The sequence below is a fragment of the Protopterus annectens genome, chromosome 5.part0 (genome assembly GCF_019279795.1).
Source record: "Protopterus annectens isolate FY-2018-M chromosome 5.part0, PAN1.0, whole genome shotgun sequence".
Lineage (NCBI taxonomy): Eukaryota > Metazoa > Chordata > Ceratodontiformes > Protopteridae > Protopterus > Protopterus annectens.
This window is the reverse complement of record NC_056735.1, coordinates 648,419,907-648,443,037: the sequence shown is the minus strand read 5'-3', so window position 1 is coordinate 648,443,037 and position 23,131 is coordinate 648,419,907. Positions and strand designations below refer to the sequence as shown.

The window sequence follows — 23,131 nt, the reverse complement described above, 5'->3', positions numbered from 1 at the left end:
TTCTTTCCTTTTTTATTACATCAGTGAAGAAATTTGTTGACTGAAATGCATAAATCCAACCTTGTAAACAAAATACAAGACTATAACAAAGACAAAACATTGTAAATATAGTTCATCTTTTTGCAGTCCACAGACTCCATACATTTTTTTCTCCAATTCCACTGGTCAATGATTTTCCCATGCCTTACTTATAGTTTATCAATAACAGCCATATGTTACTACTGTGAAAACAACAGCTTTGAGTATACTGACATTTGTTGACAATGCAATGCCTTTGTTATTTAAAATCTTTTTCTGCCTTTGCCACAGAGTCCAATCCAAAAACAATTACCTTTTAATTTCATGTCTGCAATACACTTCTGCAGAGATCATTAAACCAAGAAAAATAAAATCTGTCACTGTCTCCACTTCTTTCCCTTTGTACTCAGAAGGAATTAATAGAGCTAAATGAAGTAATAGTAATATTTTTAATGTTGAGCAAAAAAAGCAGGCTTTTATGCTTTCTACTTTCACATTCATCACAGATAAAGTCCCATATCATATTCTTGCAAGCAGTATATCCTCCTCCATGACCCAGGAAACCCATACACATATTTAAATGTAGTGGAGACACTCCCCGTTAAACATAACACACTATTTGTGGTTCATTTAAGCTACCCCATTATAGACTGGGAAGCATATGTGACCCCTAATACCCATGTCCCAAAATTCCTGGATTTTGTAAACACAAATACCCTTAATCAGTTAGTCTGTATGCCCACTAGGGGTGCAAACATCTTTGACTTTATCCTCACAAGCATGATAGAATATTGTGCCATTCCTAGTGTATGGCCCCCACTGGTCTCTTTTGAAATAAAAAATAAAACCAAGAACCCCAGCTAACACTGGAACTACTTGGAATTATTCTAAGGCAATCTTGCTACTATTAATTGCCAAATTGGCATAATTCCAAGCCCCCCTTCAAACTCTGAAAAAAAACATTGCCTGTGTGGAACCATTAATTGTAACCCTGCATAATCATATTAACAGCTGCTTAGAGACAACTGTACCCACATGTAACAAGATTAAAAAAAAACAAGCCACCCTGGTAGAATCTAAACATCAATAGCTTGTAAAACAAAAGGAAGAAAATCATGATGAACATTATGAGGTGTAATGCCTGGCAAGGAAACAGCTCCCTCATCAAAATAAAGAAGCAATTCAGGGGGCTTATCATGTCTACCAAAGCCAAATTTGAGGTAAAAGTAATCACCCAGGCCAAGGACAATTACGATGCGTTCTTCAGTTATGCTCACAACCTTAAAGGCAATGCACAACAATGTACTGAATTAATTGTAAAATGAACAACCTGTGCAGAACCAAAAGCAATAGCAAATCTACCAGCTGACAAATTTAGCTCCAATTTTGCCAGGCATCTCCCATAAGCCTTCAGGAAACACCCACAACCATTTCTTCCTTGACTATCACTAAGAAACAGGTTCTCAAGGCACTCACCAAGGCCATGAACACTGCATTGACGGGCTCTGATAATATCCCAGGATTCCTTCCTTAAGAGCATGAAGTACAAACTATCAAGCCCACTATAATGACTATTTAACCACACTCTCCAAACAGGCTTGATGCAGAATGAATGGAGAACTGCAATGGTTATCCCAATGCAGCAGGCCGGGCCACCCATGGAACAGGGAATTATTACTGACCCATAAATTTAACTAGTCTAATATGTAAAGCCATGGAAAGAATAATCATTGATATGTTAAAAGATAAGATAGGAAAGCTACAGACAGTAGATCCAATTCAGTTTATTTCATCAAGGGCAAGTCATGCCTATTCATCCTGGTGATCTTCTTTGAGGTGGTCACCAAAGCAATGGAGAAGGGAAAGATGGTGCACACTGCCTACCTTGACCTGGTCAAAGCATTCAACAATACCTCATTCAGGCATTATAAACAAGCTTACGGAATTAGGTATTAACCCTAATGCTTCCCAATAAATAGCCTCATGGCTCACAGAAAAAAAACAAGACATTAGGACAGGGGATTCTACCACCTCAAAAGGCTGGTTACTAGTTGAGTGGCTAAACATAATAAAACATAATAAGCATTGAAATTAACTTTATTTTGCTGAAATACAATTTTAAAATTGCTCCATTTATTCAAACAGCTGTTTATGTTTTAGTCATTGGTTGTCTCAGTATAGGGCCTAGCATCCTCAATGAAGAAAAATCCCTTGAGTTTCTTTACTCTGGACTCTTCCAGGATCTGATATAATTTTTTTTTATTTTTCCATTGTTACACTGTGCCATTACTCTCCCAGACATTATTTATGCTGCACAGCAAAGCCAATGAGTGCAAACATAGATTCAATTACTTATTTATTTTCTTTTATGCTTACCAGTCAATGTGAAGGAAAGCAGAAAAGTCTTCATATGAATATGTTTGTAGCCTAAGGCTCAGTGTATAAGTGTTCTAGGTGCACAACATTTCACCGTTGAGGGTACCATAAAAAATTAAAAGACAACTGTCTTTCACAAGATGGAAATATCATAAAAATTACGTCTAAAAAATAAAAAGGCAGGCTGGTATGAAATTATCACCAAATCAATTGGCAATGTATCTTGTAGACAGAGATCAACACTACAGTAAATATATATAAAAGAGGATATTAGCTTTAGGTTATATTAATATCATTTTTGTGATGATTTATTTACCAACATTTTAGATATACTGTAACATTTAGTAATTGAAAAATAGGAAGTTTTGTAATAGCTAGGGACTGAATCAATAACTAAAAATCAATTAATTAAACTTTCTATGTACAGAAAAATCAATAATACATGCTAATTAGTAAGCAATATCTATTATTAATTAGTAGTATTAATTCTGAAAGTATGTAATTACTATAGTACAACATACATAGCAATTTTTATAAGATAGATGTATAGATAGACACAGATAAATAGATAGACGGCTTTAATACTTTTGAGTGATATGCTCAAATGTTGGATCTATTTGGTTGATACACTTTGTTCAACAGAAGTACATGGTAAACAAGTGTATAAAATTTCTTTTTTAAAGTTTTTTGAGTTATGCTGGGTTTAGATGAAGTGTATACTGGACAGGATTTGTTTCAATCACTTGTGTTTAGATATTATATATTTAGATCAAATTATATACACTCACCTATCTACATATATATATATATATATATATATATATATATATATATATATATATATATATATATATATTAAACATAGACATTTTATTGCTTATATTTCAGTTGCATATTTTTGCTTCTTTTCAGAGAAGGAAAACCAAATTATGACAAACTCTGTGAAATGGACTGCAAAGACATCTTTGGTTTTAAATCCATATACCGGTAAGGAACAGATAATTTTGTTAAAATGTGCATATATATATATATATATATATATATATATATATATATATATATATTGGAATCAACTGGGAAATAAAAGCATGCCTTCAAATGACAGGGCCAGATTTATTTTGTTTGATAAATTCATCTTCTCTATTCTTAATAAAATGTAACTTTAGAAGAAAGACTACAATAACATTACATTAGCATTGCATAAGGATTGTTAACCATTAAAATAAGTTTCATATCAATAAATATTTTTATTACATTTATTTTTTAATTCAGATGCTCAGGCTAATGGTGAAATCAGAGCTATGGACCTTGACCATGTAAGGGAGTAATAATAACCATTGCACTAAAGAAGTGTGTGTGTGTGTGTGTGTGTGTGTGTGTGTGTGTGTGTGTGTGTGTGTGTGTGTGTGTGTGTGTGTTTTGGAGTGTGAGTGTGAATTTGTGTGAATGGGTGAGTGCATCCTTAAGTCTGATTGACTATGAGAGGCTTCTTTGTTGTCAGGTATATGAATGTGTATGTGTGTGTGGCTGAGTATCTAAATTTGTGTGCTTGTGTGTGTGTGTGTGTGTGTGTGTGTAGTGGTGGTGTCTTTGTCAACATGCTGTATGGCCCACTAAAATAAACACCAGCACCACCATACAGCTGGTGGTGCTATTGCTAAATAAGAGTGAATCAAAGATATGCTAATGAGGTATTAATGAAATCTTTCTTATTGTGACCACAGCTGTCTCTGAATTACATTTTCCTGCCACTGCATAAATTGCCATACTTGCAGCGGCGATTAAAGTGAGTGGTGAGAATCTTTCTGAGTCCTTATGTCTGAACCTTTGGAAAATGCAAAAAAAGTCAACAAGGGACTTGTAATAAGGACCTTTTAGTTTTGAGAAAAGTTAAATAACCACCACACTATGGAGGGAGTACAATTAAATTAAACACCACCGTATCCTCTCAATGGCAATTTTAATTAATGGCATTAAATCCTAGGTGTTGACTAACACTGAGAATGATTTACAATTTTACTAACAAATATTCTAAATTAACTTCTAAATCACCTCTTGGGTCAAAACAGACATTATCAATAACGGAAAACATAGACTTTTTAAAACTGTTACATACAATACTATGCCTTAACAAAGCATTATTGTTTTTCTTTGTTCTAATGGTATATAAATGCTACAGATATGATGACTACATTTCTTGTTACTTTTGCTTACACAAAATGAACAGCATCCAGAACATAAAACATCAACGCTATTACAATGAAAATGCCAAGTGTTTCTTTTCAAAATGAGGAAAATATATCATTTTACTTTGTTGATGTATTTATAGCTTAAATTTACTTTGTTGGTTGTTCATGTTGCACTCAGATGCACAGTCTTTTTTAAATAATAAAAAAACTTTAAACAAATGCCTTATTTGCAAGTATAGAAGCCTTCTTTATTTCTTGATACAAATCACTGTTTCCCATCTGACTTTTCTAGTCATTTCTCATTATATCTTTACTATTAGAACAAGAGAGTTTAAATGGTAAACACAAAAATATACATCATGTCTTCTTTTCTGTGCAGTCTAATGGAGAATCAGTTACATCACACCTTCACAGAAAAGCCAACACAGGAAACAGTAGGTTGCAAGAAATGTCCATTTAATCGAAAATGAAATAGCCAGCTGTTTGTCGATACAAAAAAAAAGACAAGATGTTATGTGGTCCAATCTCGCCTACATTCTTACTCACGGGTTCGGAGTCGAGCATCGGCTCCGACTCGGCCAACCTAATTTTTCTAGCACAAAGTCTCTAATTGGCTGGGCTAACCTGGTATCCCATGTTGCACTGCTCCATAGCCCCAGATCTCATTTGCCGCTCGTGTAGCTAGGACGTGGTCTCGCTTGGCTGTGGCTAAGTACCTTTAAAACTTCTTTTTTCTCTCAGAAAATTGTGGTTTTCCTCACAAAAGCTATTTTAATAGCTATTTTTGCTTGTTAGTTATCGTGTTTGTTGTGTGTGTGTTTTTTGGTATCCCTCTGTTCCAGCGGGCTAGGCCCGTTTAACTTAGAGGACCAAGTCCTCCTTGTTGTCTAGTTGTTGTCTAATATTCCTGTTCTGTGTTGAGAGTGTTTTTTCTCCCTGGTGTAGTGTGTGTGTGAGTAGATTCAAGAATCATTTAAGTTAGAGATTCTTGTCTGCTGTTGTTGGCTGTAGTTTCCCACCTTAGCCGTTTTTCTCATGCATAGGGTCCTGCTGCTTGTGTTTCATTTGGTGCCTGTCAATATGTCTAAAGATCAGAAAGATCGAAAGGAACATAAACCTTCTGGGTTTAAGAAATGTTCCAAATGCAACTACAAGATGTCCATTACAGATGGACATTCCGTTTGTGTTTACTGCCTAGGGACAATTCATCTACAAGAGTCCCGTAGGCTTTTGTCACGCCTTCAGTCCGAGGGTGCTACAGGAAAGGAAAAACAAACTTATATTGAAGGGTCTTTTAAAGCCTTCCTTTGAGGATTCCTTGGACTCTTCCTCTGGTTCTCAAGCTAAGTCCAAGGCTTCTAAGGCCAAGAAGAGATCTCCGGCTCTGTCTGTTTCTTCGGAGCCACAGGAGAAGACTGCCAAATTGGACTCTACCTCCTCGGCTCCTCTGTCCTCGGGGCCGCAGGAGGTATCTGTTGTGCTGGAATCGGCCTTGGCTCCAATTCTGTTAGAACCCATTCGGAGCCGGTCTCCCAGTGTTAGGCATGGATCTCCAGACAGGAGATCACACTCACCTTCTCTTTCCTCCAAATCCTCCAGACTTTCTGATTTGGATGTTGATAGGGTGGTTCAGAGGCTCTTGCAATCGCCTGTGTTGGCAAAATTATTTTCGGCTCTGACCCAGTCAGCTCTGGAGCCAGTCACAATGCTTGTACCGATAGTTCCTCCTCCTCCGAGCACCTCCTTGTCTTCAGAGCCGAGTGTTCTGCTCCAAGCGATGTTCTTCTGCTGGCCCCGATACCTCCTAAGGGTTTATCGGTGCCGACGTCGGCTCCAACCATGTCGGCTCCATCTTCTGGTTTCGGAACTCGGGTTTCCTCTGTCGGGCCCAAGGGGGATACTTCGGGACTTCTGTCAGTTCTGAGCCTTCCTCTCGGTGCATCGGCTCGGGGAACTCTGGCTCCGATCGTGGCCTCGGAGGCCGGTCGGTCCTCGGATTCGGGGGGACCCACCTTCGAGGCCATGAGGAGCGCACTGGCCAGATCTTCAGTTACATCACCCAGATCGGTCATTCCATCCCCTCTACACTGGCTAGAGCCTCTGTGTCCCCCTATCAGTAGACAGCAGAGCCCAAAGGTCTGGGGATACCCCCATGAGCGGTCCCTTACATTCTGAGGGCCCCTCGGAGTCCGTGTCTGAGGATCCCCAAAGAAAGAAGTTGTGCAAGAGGAAGCACATAGACTCCCAGGACGAGTCTCTCACTTCTGATACCAACCTCGAGGAATCAGAGGGGTCCCCCAAGTCGTCCTCCGAAGACATCTCTTTCTCCGACATCCTGAAGATTTTGAGACAGAGAGGTGGCTGGCCATCCAAGACCCCCTCTGAGGAGGAGTCGGTATTCCTCAAGGCCTTTGGGGCTCAACCCTCCGCCTCCTGGGTGTCTCCACCCTTTGATGAGCTCCTAGATTTGATCTGCCGAAGGGTGTGGGAGACTCCTGACTCGGTGGAACCGGTACCCAGACGCCCTAATAAATTTCTTTCAGCTCCCCCTGGGAAAGAGTTCCTGTCCAAAGGGGTTTCTGTGGATGCCATGGTGGTGGCGGCAGCCACTCAGCAGGAAGTAGCCGAGTCTTCTTCCTCTGTCCATCCTCCTAACAAGAAGTCCAGGAGTATGGATCGGTACGGGAAGCGTACCCTCTCTTCAGCAACCTTCACCGTACGGTCGCTGAATTATCTTTGTCATTTTACTCAGCTCCAGAGAGATTTCCTTAAAGAGTTGGAAGATACTCTAACGGGTAACGTACCTGAGGCATTAGCGCAGTGAGTCAACGCCCAGTTGTCTACCCTTGGCTCAATTGCCAACTCATCCATGAGGCTCATATCTTATGCAGCCGAAGGGGTGAGTAGAGCAGCTAGTTCAGGTGTAGCCCTCAGGAGGCAAGCCTGGATGCACCTGTGTCATTTTGCGGAGGCCTTCAAGTCTTCCTTCACTGATGCCCTCTTTGATGGGTCCTCACTCTTTGGGACCAAAGTGAAAGACACCCTCACCAGATGCAAGCAAGAGGGACAGACCCTGTCTGCCGTAGGGATCCATTTTTCCCCTCCCTTCTAGGCCTTACCCCAAGGCTCAGAGAGGAGGGAAGATGTGGTTCAAAAAGTCACAGAAGTCTTTCCCTGCTGCTCAAGGTGAGTCCCCCTCCAGAGGCAGAGGAGGGGGAGGCTATTCTGGAAGACACTGTCCCAGGGGCAGAGGAGCCCCCTGCAATTTGGAAGACAGTGATTCCTTTTGTGGGTCTTCCTATCATCGTTCCTGATGTGTTGCCCAACTGTGCTATTCTGGAGCCAGTCGGGGGCCACATTTCATTGCACCCGGAAGCCTGGGCAAGTATCACTCAGGATCGATGGATGCTTCGAATATCTACCGGAGGTTATACCATCCCCTTGCTATCAGACCCCCCTCCAGTCAAGAGAATCCCGGATGTTCCACCCAGTCAAAGGGATCATGCAACACTAGAAATGTCAAAGTTGCTAGAAAAAGGAGTCATCCAGCCTTTCCCCTCAGACCAGATCGGATTAGGGACTTACTCAAGACTCTTTTTGGTGCCGAAAAAAACAGGGGACCTAAGACCCATCCTGGATCTTAGCCGACTGAATCACTAAGTTCTAAAGTCCAAGTTCCGAATGGTCACCCTCCAGTCTATTTTTCCGTTACTGGGAAAAGAAGTATGGATGTGCTCCATCGATCTCAAGGATGCTTACTACCATATCAAAATGGACAGGGCATCCAGGAGTCACTTACGCTTCCGGCTGGGAGCCAGTCATTTTCAGTTTCATGCCCTGCCCTTTGGTCTCACCACAGCCCCCAGTGTGTTCACCAAGTGTTTGGCAGTGGTGACAGCTCACCTGAGACGTCAAGGATTCCAAGTGTTTCCATACCTGGACAACTGGCTCCTCCCCGCCCCCACCAGGCATCTTCTATTTCAGGCCAGGGAAATGACCATTGCCCTTTGTCATCGACTAGGAATTACCTTGAACTGGGGAAAGTCTGCCTTGCTGCCCTCACAGCGTGTCACATTTATAGGCGCAGATCTAGACACCATTCTAATGCGGGAGTTCCTGCCCCAAGAAAGGATAGGAGTGTTGCAGTGTCAGGTTCGCGCATTGTTTCCCCTCAAGAAAGTTCAGGCCAGATGGGTTCTACAGCTCTTAGGATCCATGGCAGCCACCATTATGTTAGTGCCTCTAGCCAGACTACACATGAGGCTTCTGCAGTGGCTCCTGTTTGCCCAATGGTCTTTCAGGAATTCCCCCTGTCCCACTTGATCCTACTCACAGGACCTCCGTTGGTGGCTGCGCTCTACCAACCTGGATGAAGGGAAACCATTTGTTCTTATGTCACCTGTTGCCACGGTGACCACGGACGCCTCCCAGATGGAGTGGGGGGGGCATTATCTTGGCAGGACAGTCCAAGGCATGTGGCAAGATCATGAGGTACATCTGCACATCAGTGTCTTAGAGATGAGAGCAGTGTTACTGGCGTTGCGAGCACTTCAGAGCTCTCTCCCTCTGGGAATGATTGCAATTCACTCAGACAACATGTCCATTATGTGGTACCTGAACAAGCAAGGGGGAACCAGATTTTATCCCCTGTGCAGAGAGGCTATGCGAGTGTGGCAATGGGCAGTGTCTTCCCAATGGTTCCTAGTGGCAATGCACATTCCGGGGAAGGCCAATGTGATAGCAGACAGGCTGAGCAGAGCTATTCTGATGCCTTACGAGTGGTCCCTGAACCGTTGTGTTGCGGAACAGATTTTCAGCAGGTGGGGTCAGCCTTGCTGTGATCTTTTTGCCAATCCCCTCAATGCCAAGTGCAGCAACTACTTCACACTGATCCCCCCACAGGGGGAGTCACCCAGGGACTCTCTAGTCCATGATTGCCCCCCCCCCGGTCTGCTCTATGCTTTCCCTCCATTTCCTCTGTTACCAAGAGTGATTCAGAAAGCCATATCCTTGGGAAGCAAGATGATTCTAATTGCCCCACACTGGCCTCACCAAGTCTGGTTCTCCTTTCTTCATCAGTACACCGTGGACAGTCCTTGGATTCTGGACACACCGCCAGACCTACTGACACACATGTCAGGACAGTCCCATCCCTCCCTGTGGACCCTCAGGTTGACAGCCTGGCTACTCCACTTCCATCCTTAGTTAGACTTCATCGTTTTTCACCTGAGGTAGTACACATTTTATCCTCTTCTCATAAATCTTCCACCAGGAAAATTTATTCCAGCAAGTGGAAAAGATTTTCTATTTGGGCTCATGCCCAGGGACTGGACCCTTACACAGCCCCTATTCCTGCTGTTTTGGATTTTTTATCCATGCTGTTTCAGCAGGGTTCTGCTCCTGCGACCATCAAGGTCCAGCTGGCAGCTATTTCTAATTTTCATACCTCTTATGAACCTTCTCTTATGGCTCATAAACTCTGTAAGGCCTTTTTGAGGGGCACCTTGTTACTGCGGCCTCCTGTGTCAGAACCCATCATGCCATGGGATTTAAACTTTGTCTTGCAAGCCCTGACTTCCCCAACTTTCGAGCCAGCTGCTACCTATGAATTAAAATTTCTGTCTTGGAAGACTGCCTTCTTAATAGCCATCACATCAGCCAGACGGGTGTCGGAGATTCAAGCTCTGTCCATCAAAGCCCCGTATTTAATCTTTCAAAAGGACAGGGTTTCCTCGAGACCTAATCCGTCCTTTCTTCCTAAAGTTACATCTACAGTTAATCTCAATCAGTCTATTGAGCTGCCAGTTTTCTTCCCTCAATTTTGCAACAAGGCAGAGTTCAGATTTCATCAGTTGGACATGCACAGGCAGCTACGATTCTACTTATACAGGACAAAACAACTCTGGAAATCTGACCAACTGTCTGTGTCCTTTTCAGAAAATAAAACAGGTTCCCCGATTTCTAAGATTACAATTTCCAGATGGATTTCTGATTGCATTTCCTATATCTATACGTCAGCAGGCAGAAATTTACCATTCCCCGTCAAGGCTCACTCTACCAGGGCTGTTTCTGCTTCAGTAGCTTACCATTCCAGGCTATCTTTGGATGATATTTGTGCTGCGGCCACGTGGGCTTCTCTGCACACCTTTATTACACATTACAAATTAGATGTGGCTTCTAGGGGCCGGGCTTCCTTTGGTTCCACAGTTCTCAGGAGTATCTTCCTTTGAGCCTCCCAGGATAGAGGTGCTGGGGACACTGTCCCATGAGTAAGAATGTAGGTGAGATTGGACCACATAACATCTAGAAGTTATGTACTCACCATAACGTTCAAAGTATGTGGTCCATCTCGCCTCACATTCTTATGTACCCTCCCACCTTCCCCCCTCCTGGAGGATTTGGAGGCGACATTTGGTCTTGAGTACCCTTCAATGTTGGTTGTTTTTCTTACTACCCTGGATAGTGTTCTACCTTCCTGGACTGTGGTTGTGCATAGGGTGTGACTGTGGATTTCTGCAAACTAGATCTGGGGCTATGGAGCAGTGCAACATGGGATGCCTGGTTAGCCCAGTGAATTAGAGACTTCGTGCTAGAAAAACTAGGTTGGCCAAGTTGGAGCCGATGCTCGGCTCCGAACCCGTGAGTAAGAATGTGAGGCGAGATGGACCACATACATCGAACGTTATGGTGAGTACATAACGTCTAGTTTTGCTAAACAACTGCCCATATCTTCAGCAAATTCTGTGCTGTTTTTTTCCTGTTAGGTTTGGAGTGTTGATTGCCTTGCACAAGACAGTGGTATCCAGCTACCTGCACCTTATTCTTTATAATCAGGTACATCCAAACTATCACTAAACAAAAGAGTTGTATATATGTTTGTTTAGATTCAATAACCTATGAACCTATGAACCTATAATGTCCAAAGTATTATTGTCAGAAAACACTTTTCTAATCCATTTCCATAAGCATTTTATTATTTCATATAAATCCATTTCATTAGTCATCAGCCTGCATAGATACTCAACTTTACTTTTAATATCGCACTCAAAAACAACCCTTGGAGATCAAAAACATTGTGGACATAATCACAGATAGCCCTTTTCTCTTTACTGGGTGTGCTTGATGAGCCCCAAAGCTCATTAACAATGAATGAGGCTAGGGAAGGGTGAATAAACAACTTCTCATAAAATATTCTACTCTTGGCTTCAGACAAGACTGCAGGAAGGATAAGTAGGAGTTCGGTGTGACCATGAAGTACGACAATCAGTAGTGCTAATCCTGTATGCACAGTAACAGCAAGTAGAAGAACTTATGTGACAGCCTGATGGGCCATAAAGCTTGTGTGCTGTTCTATATTTTGATAAAATGACAGGTTGGAAATGGGAAGATAGGAAAATGGTGAAAATGAGGTATCAACCATAGGGTAGAGCATTAGGTATGGAATTAAGGAAGAAGCAGGAGAGAAATATTTTTTCCCCTTTTGGGTAACCTATCCATGTTTTATATATATATATATATATATATATATATATATATATATATATATATATATATACATACACACACACACACACACACACACACATATGTTTGGCTTTGGTTTTAATTTAATTTTATTTTTTTTTTTTTTTTCGAGGTATACTGTGCCTCTCCTCTGTCTAACATGACACAGAAGTGATACGGGGGTAAACTCCCCATCTCCCCATCCACTCATCAAGATTCCTCTTGAAAGTCAATGAGGGACTCTGCCTAACCTAACCTGGATTTTTTTATTCCAGAGTGAAGGGGAGCCTTGGGTTATGAATCTGTCCTCCAGCATGTATTATTTATTTCCAGTGTGCAGGTTCAAGTCTCTCGGCTCGCTGGGATTGGGATTTTTTTTGAGGTGCAGCATGTCTCTTAATTGATGAGGGATGAGAAGAGAGATGACCTCCCCTAATCTAGATGTGAATGAATCCTTGATTAGGGCTGCTATATAATTTTTTTTTTCTAACCACTTTGGCCGGGTTGTCAAATGAGAGATTGCTATCAACTAGTTAAAATTTGCTGGCTTTTTTTTTTTAAAGGGATGACTATACACTTTGGTTTGTCATCTTCTTCTGGTCTCAGCCACAGTCCTTCCGTGTTGGCCCTACCCCAAATATATATATATAAACAACAGAGGTCCCAGGGACTGTGCCTTGTGGGACGCCACTTGTAACTGATATATATATATATATATATATATATATATATATATATATATATATATATATATATATATATATATATATACTTCATTTCACCTAACTTCCAATTCACTGACTTCCATTTGACTGAGACCAAATGACTGAAATTTAATTTCACTGACACTTCATTTCACTGACAGTTCATTTGACTGACAAGTATTATTAGCAAGAAAATGGAATATGCCTCCTTCCCCACTGTAGTGCGACCCTGGAGTCAGAATATATAGTTACGGGGGTGGGGAAGCAGGGGTGAAGCCCCCACTTACTTTTCTTTTATCAATATTATATCAAAACTTAACAATATCATATGAAATGAAGTGGGGGCTGCACCCCCCACACCCCCCAATGTGGGGGGCTGTGCCCCCACCCCCCCAACTATATATTCTAACTCCAGGGTCGCACTACAGTGGGGAAGGGGGCATATTCCATTTTCTTGCTAATAATACTTGTCAGTCAAATGAACTATCAGTGAAATGAAGTGTCAGTCAAATGAAATTTCAGTGAAATGGGGTCAGTGAAATGAAAGTCAATGAATTGGAAGTTAGGTGAAATGAAGTAGACCCATATATATATATATATATATATATATATATATATATATATATATATATATACATAGACTATTTAGATATAGATATCTTTATGTGTGTGTGTATATATATATATATATATATATATATATATATATAGAGAGAGAGAGAGAGAGAGAGAGAAATATTCTGTATATCTTATATATGTATATATAGATAGAGAGAGATATATATCTTCTGTGTGTGTGTGTGTGTGTGTGTGTGTGTGTGTGTGTGTGTATATATATATATATATATATATATATATATATATATATATATATATATATATATATATATGTGTATAAGAAATTATGGAAGGTATTAAGGGAAGTAAAAGGAAGGCAAAATTCATAGAAAACAGGTACACACATAGAAACACAGAATCCAAATAAGACTGACAGGGGCACTGATACAATCAGTGATGGAGAGGACAATGAAGAAGGAGATAGCATACACACAGAAAATAAAATGGTGATAAGGAGAATTGGACAACAAATGGGGTGACATAGACATAAAAGATAGTAAGAACTCCCTCCCCATAAAGTCTTGGCTGTGATGTTACAGCCAGTGTGGGGCAGCAACATGACTCTAAGTGTTTGCAGAAGAGGATTTTAAGATGGCTGATTTGGACAACCAACTGCTTGTCAATAAGGTTACCCACAATCGCCTCAAACTGCCACTAGGTGCAAAATTGTCACCTCCACTCCAGGTTTTATTACAGAACCTTCTACAGCAGGGCCACTAGTAGTGGTCAATATTGTTATTACCTGGAGGTGGAGGTGACACTGGCAACTGCTGATGCTGCTGTATGTGGTATTGCTGGCAATTATGTAGTAGCAAGTAGTGGTGTTATGACAGGCTTGGATGGTAGCATGAGGCTGCTATGAATGGTGATACATATAAATGAAAAATAAATCAAGAGAAAACAAACCATATATCATGCACAGTATATTCATAAAGAGGGTGGTGAAGAAAAAAGTACAAATATTGTGAATGGAGCACATCTGAGTGTGGCTCCTTCATTGGTATTATAATGCAAAGGTCATAAAACAACCACCCAACTGTAACAATGCTGTGCCAAGAAGTAACCTCGAGGGAATTTGAACCCACAACCTTTGACACCTTCAATCTATGTGTTATCATCTGCATGTACTGAGCTATATCAGGAGTCAGATTGAAAGGGGGAAGCAAGCATAGGGTAAAACATAAGGGAAAGAATAATGGAAGGAGTAGAATGGAGGGGAAGAAGGAGGGAAATACTTTTTTGTGGGACAGGTACTCATTTTATATATATGAAGAAAAGTAAGTTGGGAAGAGAATTAAGAGAAGTAAGAGGACCATAACAGGGATAAGGAAGGGAGCAAGGGAAGACAGATATAAAGGTAGGGGTAAACAATGGTGAAGCTGACATCAGCGAAACAGAGGCAATGCAATGGTGAGGAGAGGAATGTACAACAAGCAGGGGCAGACATATAAACAAAAGGGAGGGGAATACCAAGATGGGGATAGGATGGGGTATGAAGCTGCACTCCCTGCCAAACACAGTCCAATGGAAATTTACTTGTCTCCCTGCATACCATCACCACTGGGCACTGTCTCATAAGATGGAGGCATTGCCAGACAGTGATGTGACTCAATGATTGACTGGAGAAGGTTCTCTATGTGACCAATTTGGACATCTAACCTTCTGTCGATTATCTCCACCACAATGTCTGCCAGCTACTAGTGGGTGACAAAGCTGTCACCTCCCCTAGCACTGCTTTTGTTGGATACAACAGTTCCAGCATCTTATTCAGGGATACCTGTACTTGATTGTGCAGGTGAGGCATTAGATGTGTAGGTAACCGTGTAGGCTGTGACACAGAAATTGTAGGTGCTTGTGGTGGTAATGGTACTGCTGCTGCTGCTTCTGCCACCTGTGGGGGACTAAAAGGTTTTGTCTGAGTAATGGGTGCAAGCCTAGATGCTGCTGCATATAATAGTAAAATAAATGGAGGGAAACAGAATAACAACCAGAATAAATGTATGTAATAGTTTGGAATGCTACAGAGAAGATGGTGGACAGAGGAGTATACATGTAATGAAAAAATGAAGCTGAAATATATATCTAAACTGATAACATTTAGCTAATATACCAACAATTATTTACAAGTGCATTTCTCAATTCAGAAAAGGCTCCTAGGATGCACAAGTAAGAGGGAGACATGAACCCGCACCCATCATCAGCTGCATTCTGAAAAACAGAACATCAACATGCTAAGCTACTTAGACTAAGCACTCTGGCATGGGTAGGTAGTCCAACGCACACTAATGGGTTGTATGAGAAAAATGTATATATACAAAGAAAAATTAGGCTCATTCATTCCCATCATAGGTACTAGAACTGAAAGAAATATGTATAATAACAAAGAGTGTCTGTGAGACGAATAACCACCCAAGCATATCCATGATATATTATTATACACTTCTAATCTTATAGGTTCTTGTGTGTTGTAGTCAAATACGCACTAACAGGATGTCAGTGAAAATGTGCATATACAAAGAAAATTATGCTCAGAAATTCATTCTCAACATAGGTACTATAACTGAAGGAAATAAGTATATTAACAGAGTGTCTGTGAGACAAGTAACCATCCAAAAATGTCCATAATACAATCAGTATACACTTTTAATCTTGGACATATTATACTGAAGCAGAAACATCAAATTAAAAATTATATTAGAACAGACAAGGTGATTGGATTGAATGCATAGGCATCATCAGGATGTGAGAGCAAAACTTTAATACCGTGAACCACCTGTCCAAGTATATAAGAGGATGAAGGCACACACACACACACACACACACACACACACACACACACACACACACACACACACACACACACACACACACACACACACACACACACACACACACACACACACACACACACACACACACACACACACACACACACTCTCTAATAAGATCCAACAGTCATACAGATACATTTGAACAATGGATGTTAGCAGGGGAGTGGCAGTTACGAATACAAACTACGCTGCTTAAAACTACATTTATATTAACTGAATAGACAGTTAATATTAAAACCTGTACATTATGGAGGAAGCATAGTCACCCTAGAAATCTTGCAAGTGTTACAGTCTCCTTCTCTGAAGCTGCTCATTCCATGCAATCTCTAGAGGAACTATGGAGAGAAAAAACAGCAATGGGGAGCACCTGTGGATGGCACACAATGGGAGGTTATATGTATAGCTAACATAACTAATACTTACAGAATATAAGTGATGCCTGCTGCATAATTACAGCCCTCATTAACCTAGTAAGTCAGGATTACTTTGCCTCATGTCACAGTAATGGTGAAAGCACTGTTCTCCCATGTATGGGATGCTACTAACATGGGAACCAGCCTATTGCCCCTGAATTCAGCAAGCCCTGCACGGTGTGCAGTACTAGTGCAGGAGCTCCAGCAGGCAATATATCTGCTGTGCGATCCAGGAATAAGCTGTAGGGATGTGCATGAGCCCTCCTGCACTAGTCCTGCACAGACTGAACTCCTGTATGCAAATTACCCCATTTGCAGGTGAAATCCATACAAATTAGGTGAATTTGCGATCCAGGAAGCTGGAAGCCAGCCATGCAGGACTAGTGTAATCTGCAGAAATGTACTCGGTTAGTAACTGAGTACATTTCTGCAAACTACAAAACGGAGCCATGACAGCTGCAAATAAAGGATGGATATTATGTAGAAAGCATGCCAATGGCCAAATATATGGCCATTGGCATAGAAAACAGTTGCAAAAATAAAAAAATTAACTTTTATTTTTTTAGCTGATCTCGGCTGTTTAGGCATAGAGCAGCAGCGTGCAAATGGGATCAGGTGAAAAATAAAATACAAACCTAAAATAAGCATTCTAACCAAAATCACTCTTTTGCCATTATACTCAATGGCAGGCAGAAGACAACATGGCTGGTGAATAGTGGTTACTAAGGGGGGAGGCTCGGTGTGGGACCTGTAACTATGCATCAGCAGGCAATCCTATGCAAATGAGGGGAATGATACTGAATCCCAGATTTCCTCTGCATGCTAGTCAGCACCCAACAGTGTAAGAGCAGGAATAGCTTGGTGCAAGCCTAGGAATTAGCTGACATCATAGGGAGGTGTGTCAGGCATACTGTAAGTGGACTGGAGCCCTGTGGCTTGGGTTTACCCTTAACTTAGCATAGCTAAGCAAGGGGGTGTGTCTGAGGCTGCCTAGCACTCTTTACATTGCCTAAGTGGGTGTGCGTGCCACACCGGGTTTTAAAGGAAAAAAAAGTAAATCAGGAAATAGCAGCTCTGTGCACATTCAAGCACTGTGTTTGTGCGGCACGGCCCTGGGCTTAAACAGGAAGGCAGTGGAAAGGTAAACAGTAGTAGGAAGGTAATCTAGGAGAACTAGCATAGCTGGCAGGTGAAATGCATCAGAATCAGCCAGTTACACAGGCAGCAGCCCAGCCCAGAACACTACTCTAAACTATGCAAACACGTTTCCCTCTGTTTTTCCCACATACTCTACACCACCGGTGTATACAAGCGGGGATATTTTAACAAACAAAAACAACAAAATGATAGCAGCTGCAGTAGCTATCATACATGCGGAAGCAGCTGAGGGTGATGAGGATAAGAATGCTGTTGACCAATCCACAGTGGGAAGACAGAGAAGAGTGGACAGACCCAGGGTAACCTACCAGGGGCTACATGAGCTGGAGATAGTGGAGCACTATAGGGTGAACAGGGACCTCCTACAGCAAATTGTTGAGCTGTGCTGGCCACACCTCACATACAGAACTAACAGAGGGGAACCCATCGCAGTGGATACCAAGGTATGTGTAGGCTTAATAATACTAGCTATAGGTACCTTCCAAAGGCCAACTGGGGATATCATGTGGATCTCACAGGCATCAGCATCCAGGGTACTCCACCAGTTCCTGGATGCCATGTCAGTACATGCCAGTGAGCACATATATTTCCCCAACACCCGTGAGGCATTGGCCAGCAATATGCATCTCTTCCACCAAATAGCAAAATATGCCTGAGGTAGTGGGTGCTATAGACTGCATGTACATATGCATCAAAGCACCACCTGGGAGCATGGGCATTATGGAATGTGCAAGGTCCGACACACAGCCGTGTGCACATACTATCCCTGGCGGAAAAAACAAAAATGGGTGGCTACAAACCTGCCCATACACCACAATAGTGGTAATGTCCTGACTTATGACCCCTGCCTCTGGGTAACCTGTGTGAATCTATACAGCTGTGAGGTATTGCCACAGCAAGATAAGGCCATACTGTCATGTCAATGAATGTACAAGTATGGGATCCTCAGCCAGCACTGTACCAAGGTGCTGAACTGGATACACAGATGCAGCAGCAATTGTCTGCAGCTCCCCCTCCAGAATGGCATAACTTTCCATGAATATGTAGGCATTTGACCACAATACTGGACACAGGTGCATTCACCCTGTGTTCCCGAGGACATCACTGTGAGTAAGAATGTCCACCTGACAGTACTTGACATAAAACATCACAGTGTATAACAGTACACATGTCTGAATATCTCTGCTAACACCAGTACCATGTAGCAGAAGCAGCACAGATGGAATCACCTACAGTACACACTATCCCTTGCACAGTTTGACCCCATATTGCCAAATAATCTACAGATATCCTGCAGAAACAGTTTGCTACCTGTAGATGTAGAACACAAAGGTCTGCACTGGAATACAAACTACCTGGAATGGATCCACACAATCAATACTGAAGGGCATACTGGGCATTCTCACACACAGAGAAATGAAGGCAATGTCGGACAACAACATACTGAAAGGTCATACTGGGCATGCTCACACACTTAAACAAATGAAGCCCATGTCTGCCAACAACAGTGGACCATACATATCTGACAGTTGCCGATGTTAGTGCATACACTCCTCAGTATGCAACAGTCATGCTTTGCACACACATTGGATAGGAATAGACACATATATCCAAGGACAACACACTATAATAAGCCAAAAGTACACATACATAGATGTGTGGAAGTGAGTGACAGTGACAAAGAGCCTTCCATCACAAGGCCTATCCCACCCAGCATACAGCCAAATGGCTACAACCACATGATGTGTAAATGTCACTCACTGTAGAAATTAGCCACTGGTATCCCTCAGCATTACAGACTCTGCGGTGCATGTGCTAGCTGTGCAACATGACTGTACAAGGCAGTATTCATCTAGCAGTTGTATACACGTACGTGTGGAATATAAACCTACGTGTGCCTGAGTGTGGTGTGTCTACTTCTAGATGAATGGGTTATGGCCCATGCACACACACTGCCCTCCCCATAGCCCTACTATGACAAATCTGCTGATGTCATTCACTTTGAAATAAACCTTTGGGAAGGGTGTAGCCCAGTAATCTCTGTGGCACGTCCTACACTGTGTAATGCTGTAGTATTATAAACTAGTTAGGTAGGAGTTCTAATCCCAGACATGGCAACTGTGTGTGTGTGTGTGTGTGTGTGTGTGTGTGTGTGTGTGTGTGTGTGTGTGTGTGTGTGTGTGTGTGTGTGTGTGTGTGTGTGTGTGTGTGTTTGAGTGTGTGTGTGTGTGTGTGTGTGTGTGTGTGTGTGTGTGTGTGTGTGTGTGTGTGTGTGTGTGTGTGTGTGTGTGTGTGTGTGTGTCTATCTGTATACAGAGTGATGCTTTTTAGGCTAGTCACACTAACTACAATTAAAATGCCCTACTTTGGCAAGGCTGCTGATGTCATTCACTTTGAAATACACCTTTGGGAAAACAGTAGCCCAGTAATCTCTGTGGTGTGTCCTATAAGTGCATAATGCTGTAGTGTGATAAACTAGTTAGGTAGGAGTTCTAATACCAGACATGACAAGTGTGTGTGTGTGTGTGTGTGTGTGTGTGTGTGTGTGTGTGTGTGTGTGTAGGGAGCAATGCTTTTAGGCTAGTCACACTCACTACAATTCAAATGCCCTACTTTGGCAAGGCTGCTGATGTCATTCACTTTGAAATACACCTTTGGGAAAGGAGAAGCCCAGTAATCTCTGTGGCATGTCCTATAACTGTGTAATGCTGTAGTGTGATAAGCTAGTTAGGTAGGAGTTCTAATCACAGATATGGCAACTGTGTGTCTATGTGTATGTGTGTGTATCTGTCTGTGTAGGGAGCAATGCTTTTTAGGCTAGTCACACTCACTACAATTAAAATGCTCTACTTTGTCAAGGCTGCTGATGTCATTCACTTTGGCATACACCTCTGCGAAAGGAGTAGCCCAGTAATCTCCATGGTGCAGCCTATAATTGCATAATGCTGTATTGTGATAAACTAGTTAGGTAGGAGTTCTAATCCCATGCATGGCAACTGTGTGTGTGTGTGTGTGTGTGTGTGTGTGTGTGTGTGTGTGTGTGTGTGTGTGTGTGTTTCTGTCTGTGTAGGGAGCAATGCTTTTTAGGCTAGTCACACTCACTACAATTCAAATACCCTACTTTGGCAAGGCTGCTGATGTCATTCACTTTGAAATACATCTTTGGCAAAGGAGTAGCCCAGTAATCTCTGTGGTGCATCCTATAACTGCGTAATGCTGTGGTGTGATAAACTAGTTAGGTAGGAGTTCTAATCCCAGACAGGGCAACTGTGTGTGTGTGTGTGTGTGTGTGTGTGTGTGTGTGTGTGTGTGTGTGTGTGTGTGTGTGTGTCTGTGTAGGGAGCAATGCTTTTTAGGCTAGTCACACTCACTACAATTAAAATGCCCTAATTTGGCAAGGCTGCTGATGTCATTCACTTTGAAATACACCTTTGGGAAAGGTGTTTCCCAGTAATCACTGTGGTGCATCCTATAGCAGCGTAATGCTGTAGTGTGATATAGTAGTTTGGTAGGGGTTTTATTCCCAGACATGGCAAGTGTGGATGTTTGTGTTTATCTGTGTAGGGTGCAATGCTTTTGAGGCTATTCACAGTCACTACAACCTCTATTGCCCTACTTTGGCAAGCCTGCTGATGTCATTCCCAGTGAAATACACCTTTGGAGAAAGAGTACTTCAGTAATCTCCATGTCGCATCCTATAACTGTGTAATGCTATAGTGTAATTAACAAGTTAGGCAGGAGTTCTAATCCCAGGCATGGCAAGTGTGTGTGTGTGTGTGTGTGTGTGTGTGTGTGTGTGTGTGTGTGTGTGTGTGTGTGTGTGTGTGTGTGTGTGTTTGAGTGATTGTCATTCATATCCTGTGTGGAGGTGGCTACGAATGTGTAACAGCTGGACTCATTGTGGAGCGGGTTTTGCAAATTTCTTATATGGTGGCCCTATTATATGTCACAATGTCCACCTTTCAAGGATAACAGATGTGAAATAGCTGAGAGGCTGGGGTGTCAATCCATACCCCTACATGTGACATCAAGGCCTGGTGAACAAAGTTAGCAACCATTGTATTACCCAGAGAACACTCTCAACCCATGTCTTATACACAAACACACTTGCCTAGGCAACAACTGCTATATTGGTAGTACCCTGCACATTGCCCACAGATTAGTAACTATGGTGTGATTGCAGTGGACTACAGAAGGCATGACACCCTGTCCATCAGTACAATAGGCATGTACATGCAGACAGTGTGCCTTCACTATGTTCCCCACTGGATGCCTGCAACACCTGTGGTGCCATCAAATGTGACCCACAAAAGACATACCATGCCTTAAACACAAGCCCTGTATGGACAGATGCCACTGACACCAGGGAATACCTGTATCATGCTATCAATGTAGGTGGAGGGTCAACCTGATGTACATTACCAATTCCTGCCACATGAGGCCAAGACTGGCACATCTGATGATAACAATCTGTGTACACAACATGGGCCAGACACCCCAGGTACAGTTCCACATGTCGCTGTACATGCATGTGGGATGTGTGCACATCCCAGAAAGTGTCTATGTCATGGACTAAAGAACACATATATGGCAAGCATTGCACAGCAATGGCCACACACAATAGTTACCCATGTGACTGGATGGTGAATACAATACCCACCTGTGTGGGCCAATCCAGACACTACACCTCTGCGCCACACTGCAGACCCCTGTCATGTGTTCTGATGCCAAGGTATACCATTCACCTAGCCTTGTATAGCCTTCTGGCACAGTCAACCACTACACACCCATGAAACAATGCATGCATGCATGTCAGTACTGGCACCCTGTGTCTGTGTGTGTGGTGTATGATGCTTTCGACCACATTCACACTCACTACAACTTCCATTGGCATACTGAAGCATGCTGTCTGATGTCAGACACCTTCACTTACCCTTTGCCCATATAACCTCTGGATAACCCATGTGGTGCATGTGATACCTGCACATTACTGTATTGTGGCAAACTAAATAGTTAGGAAGTGTATTTCTGATCCTGCCAAGTGTGTCAATGTGTGAGAGTCCCTGAGAGAGTGTGGCTGTGTTGACACTGACACCTGTTCATGTGGCACGTGTACTACACCTACCGTATTGGTACCATATCACTGTTGCAAATGTCACTCACCATCACATATATGTTTGGACAGCTCCTCAACATGTAAGCTATGTGGTGCATGCAATAACTGCATAGACATGTGATAGCAATACATAGTCAGGGGTTTGAAACTCTGTACTGGTGGGTGTGTGACACAAACATGCTTAGGTTTTACTCTCCTATCCCAT

The 23,131-nt window shown here is 42.2% G+C and overlaps 1 protein-coding gene across 2 annotated transcripts in view; it reads left to right on the top strand.

The window, feature by feature from the left end:
- LOC122802729 (acetylserotonin O-methyltransferase-like) overlaps nucleotides 1-23,131 on the top strand; it is a 357,415-nt gene that overhangs the window by 111,076 nt on the left and 223,208 nt on the right. For both annotated transcript variants that reach the window (XM_044072491.1, XM_044072490.1), the window contains exon 4: nucleotides 3,307-3,381. In XM_044072491.1, coding sequence (XP_043928426.1) covers nucleotides 3,307-3,381 — 75 coding nt within the window. The remainder of the gene's footprint in view (nucleotides 1-3,306; nucleotides 3,382-23,131) is intronic.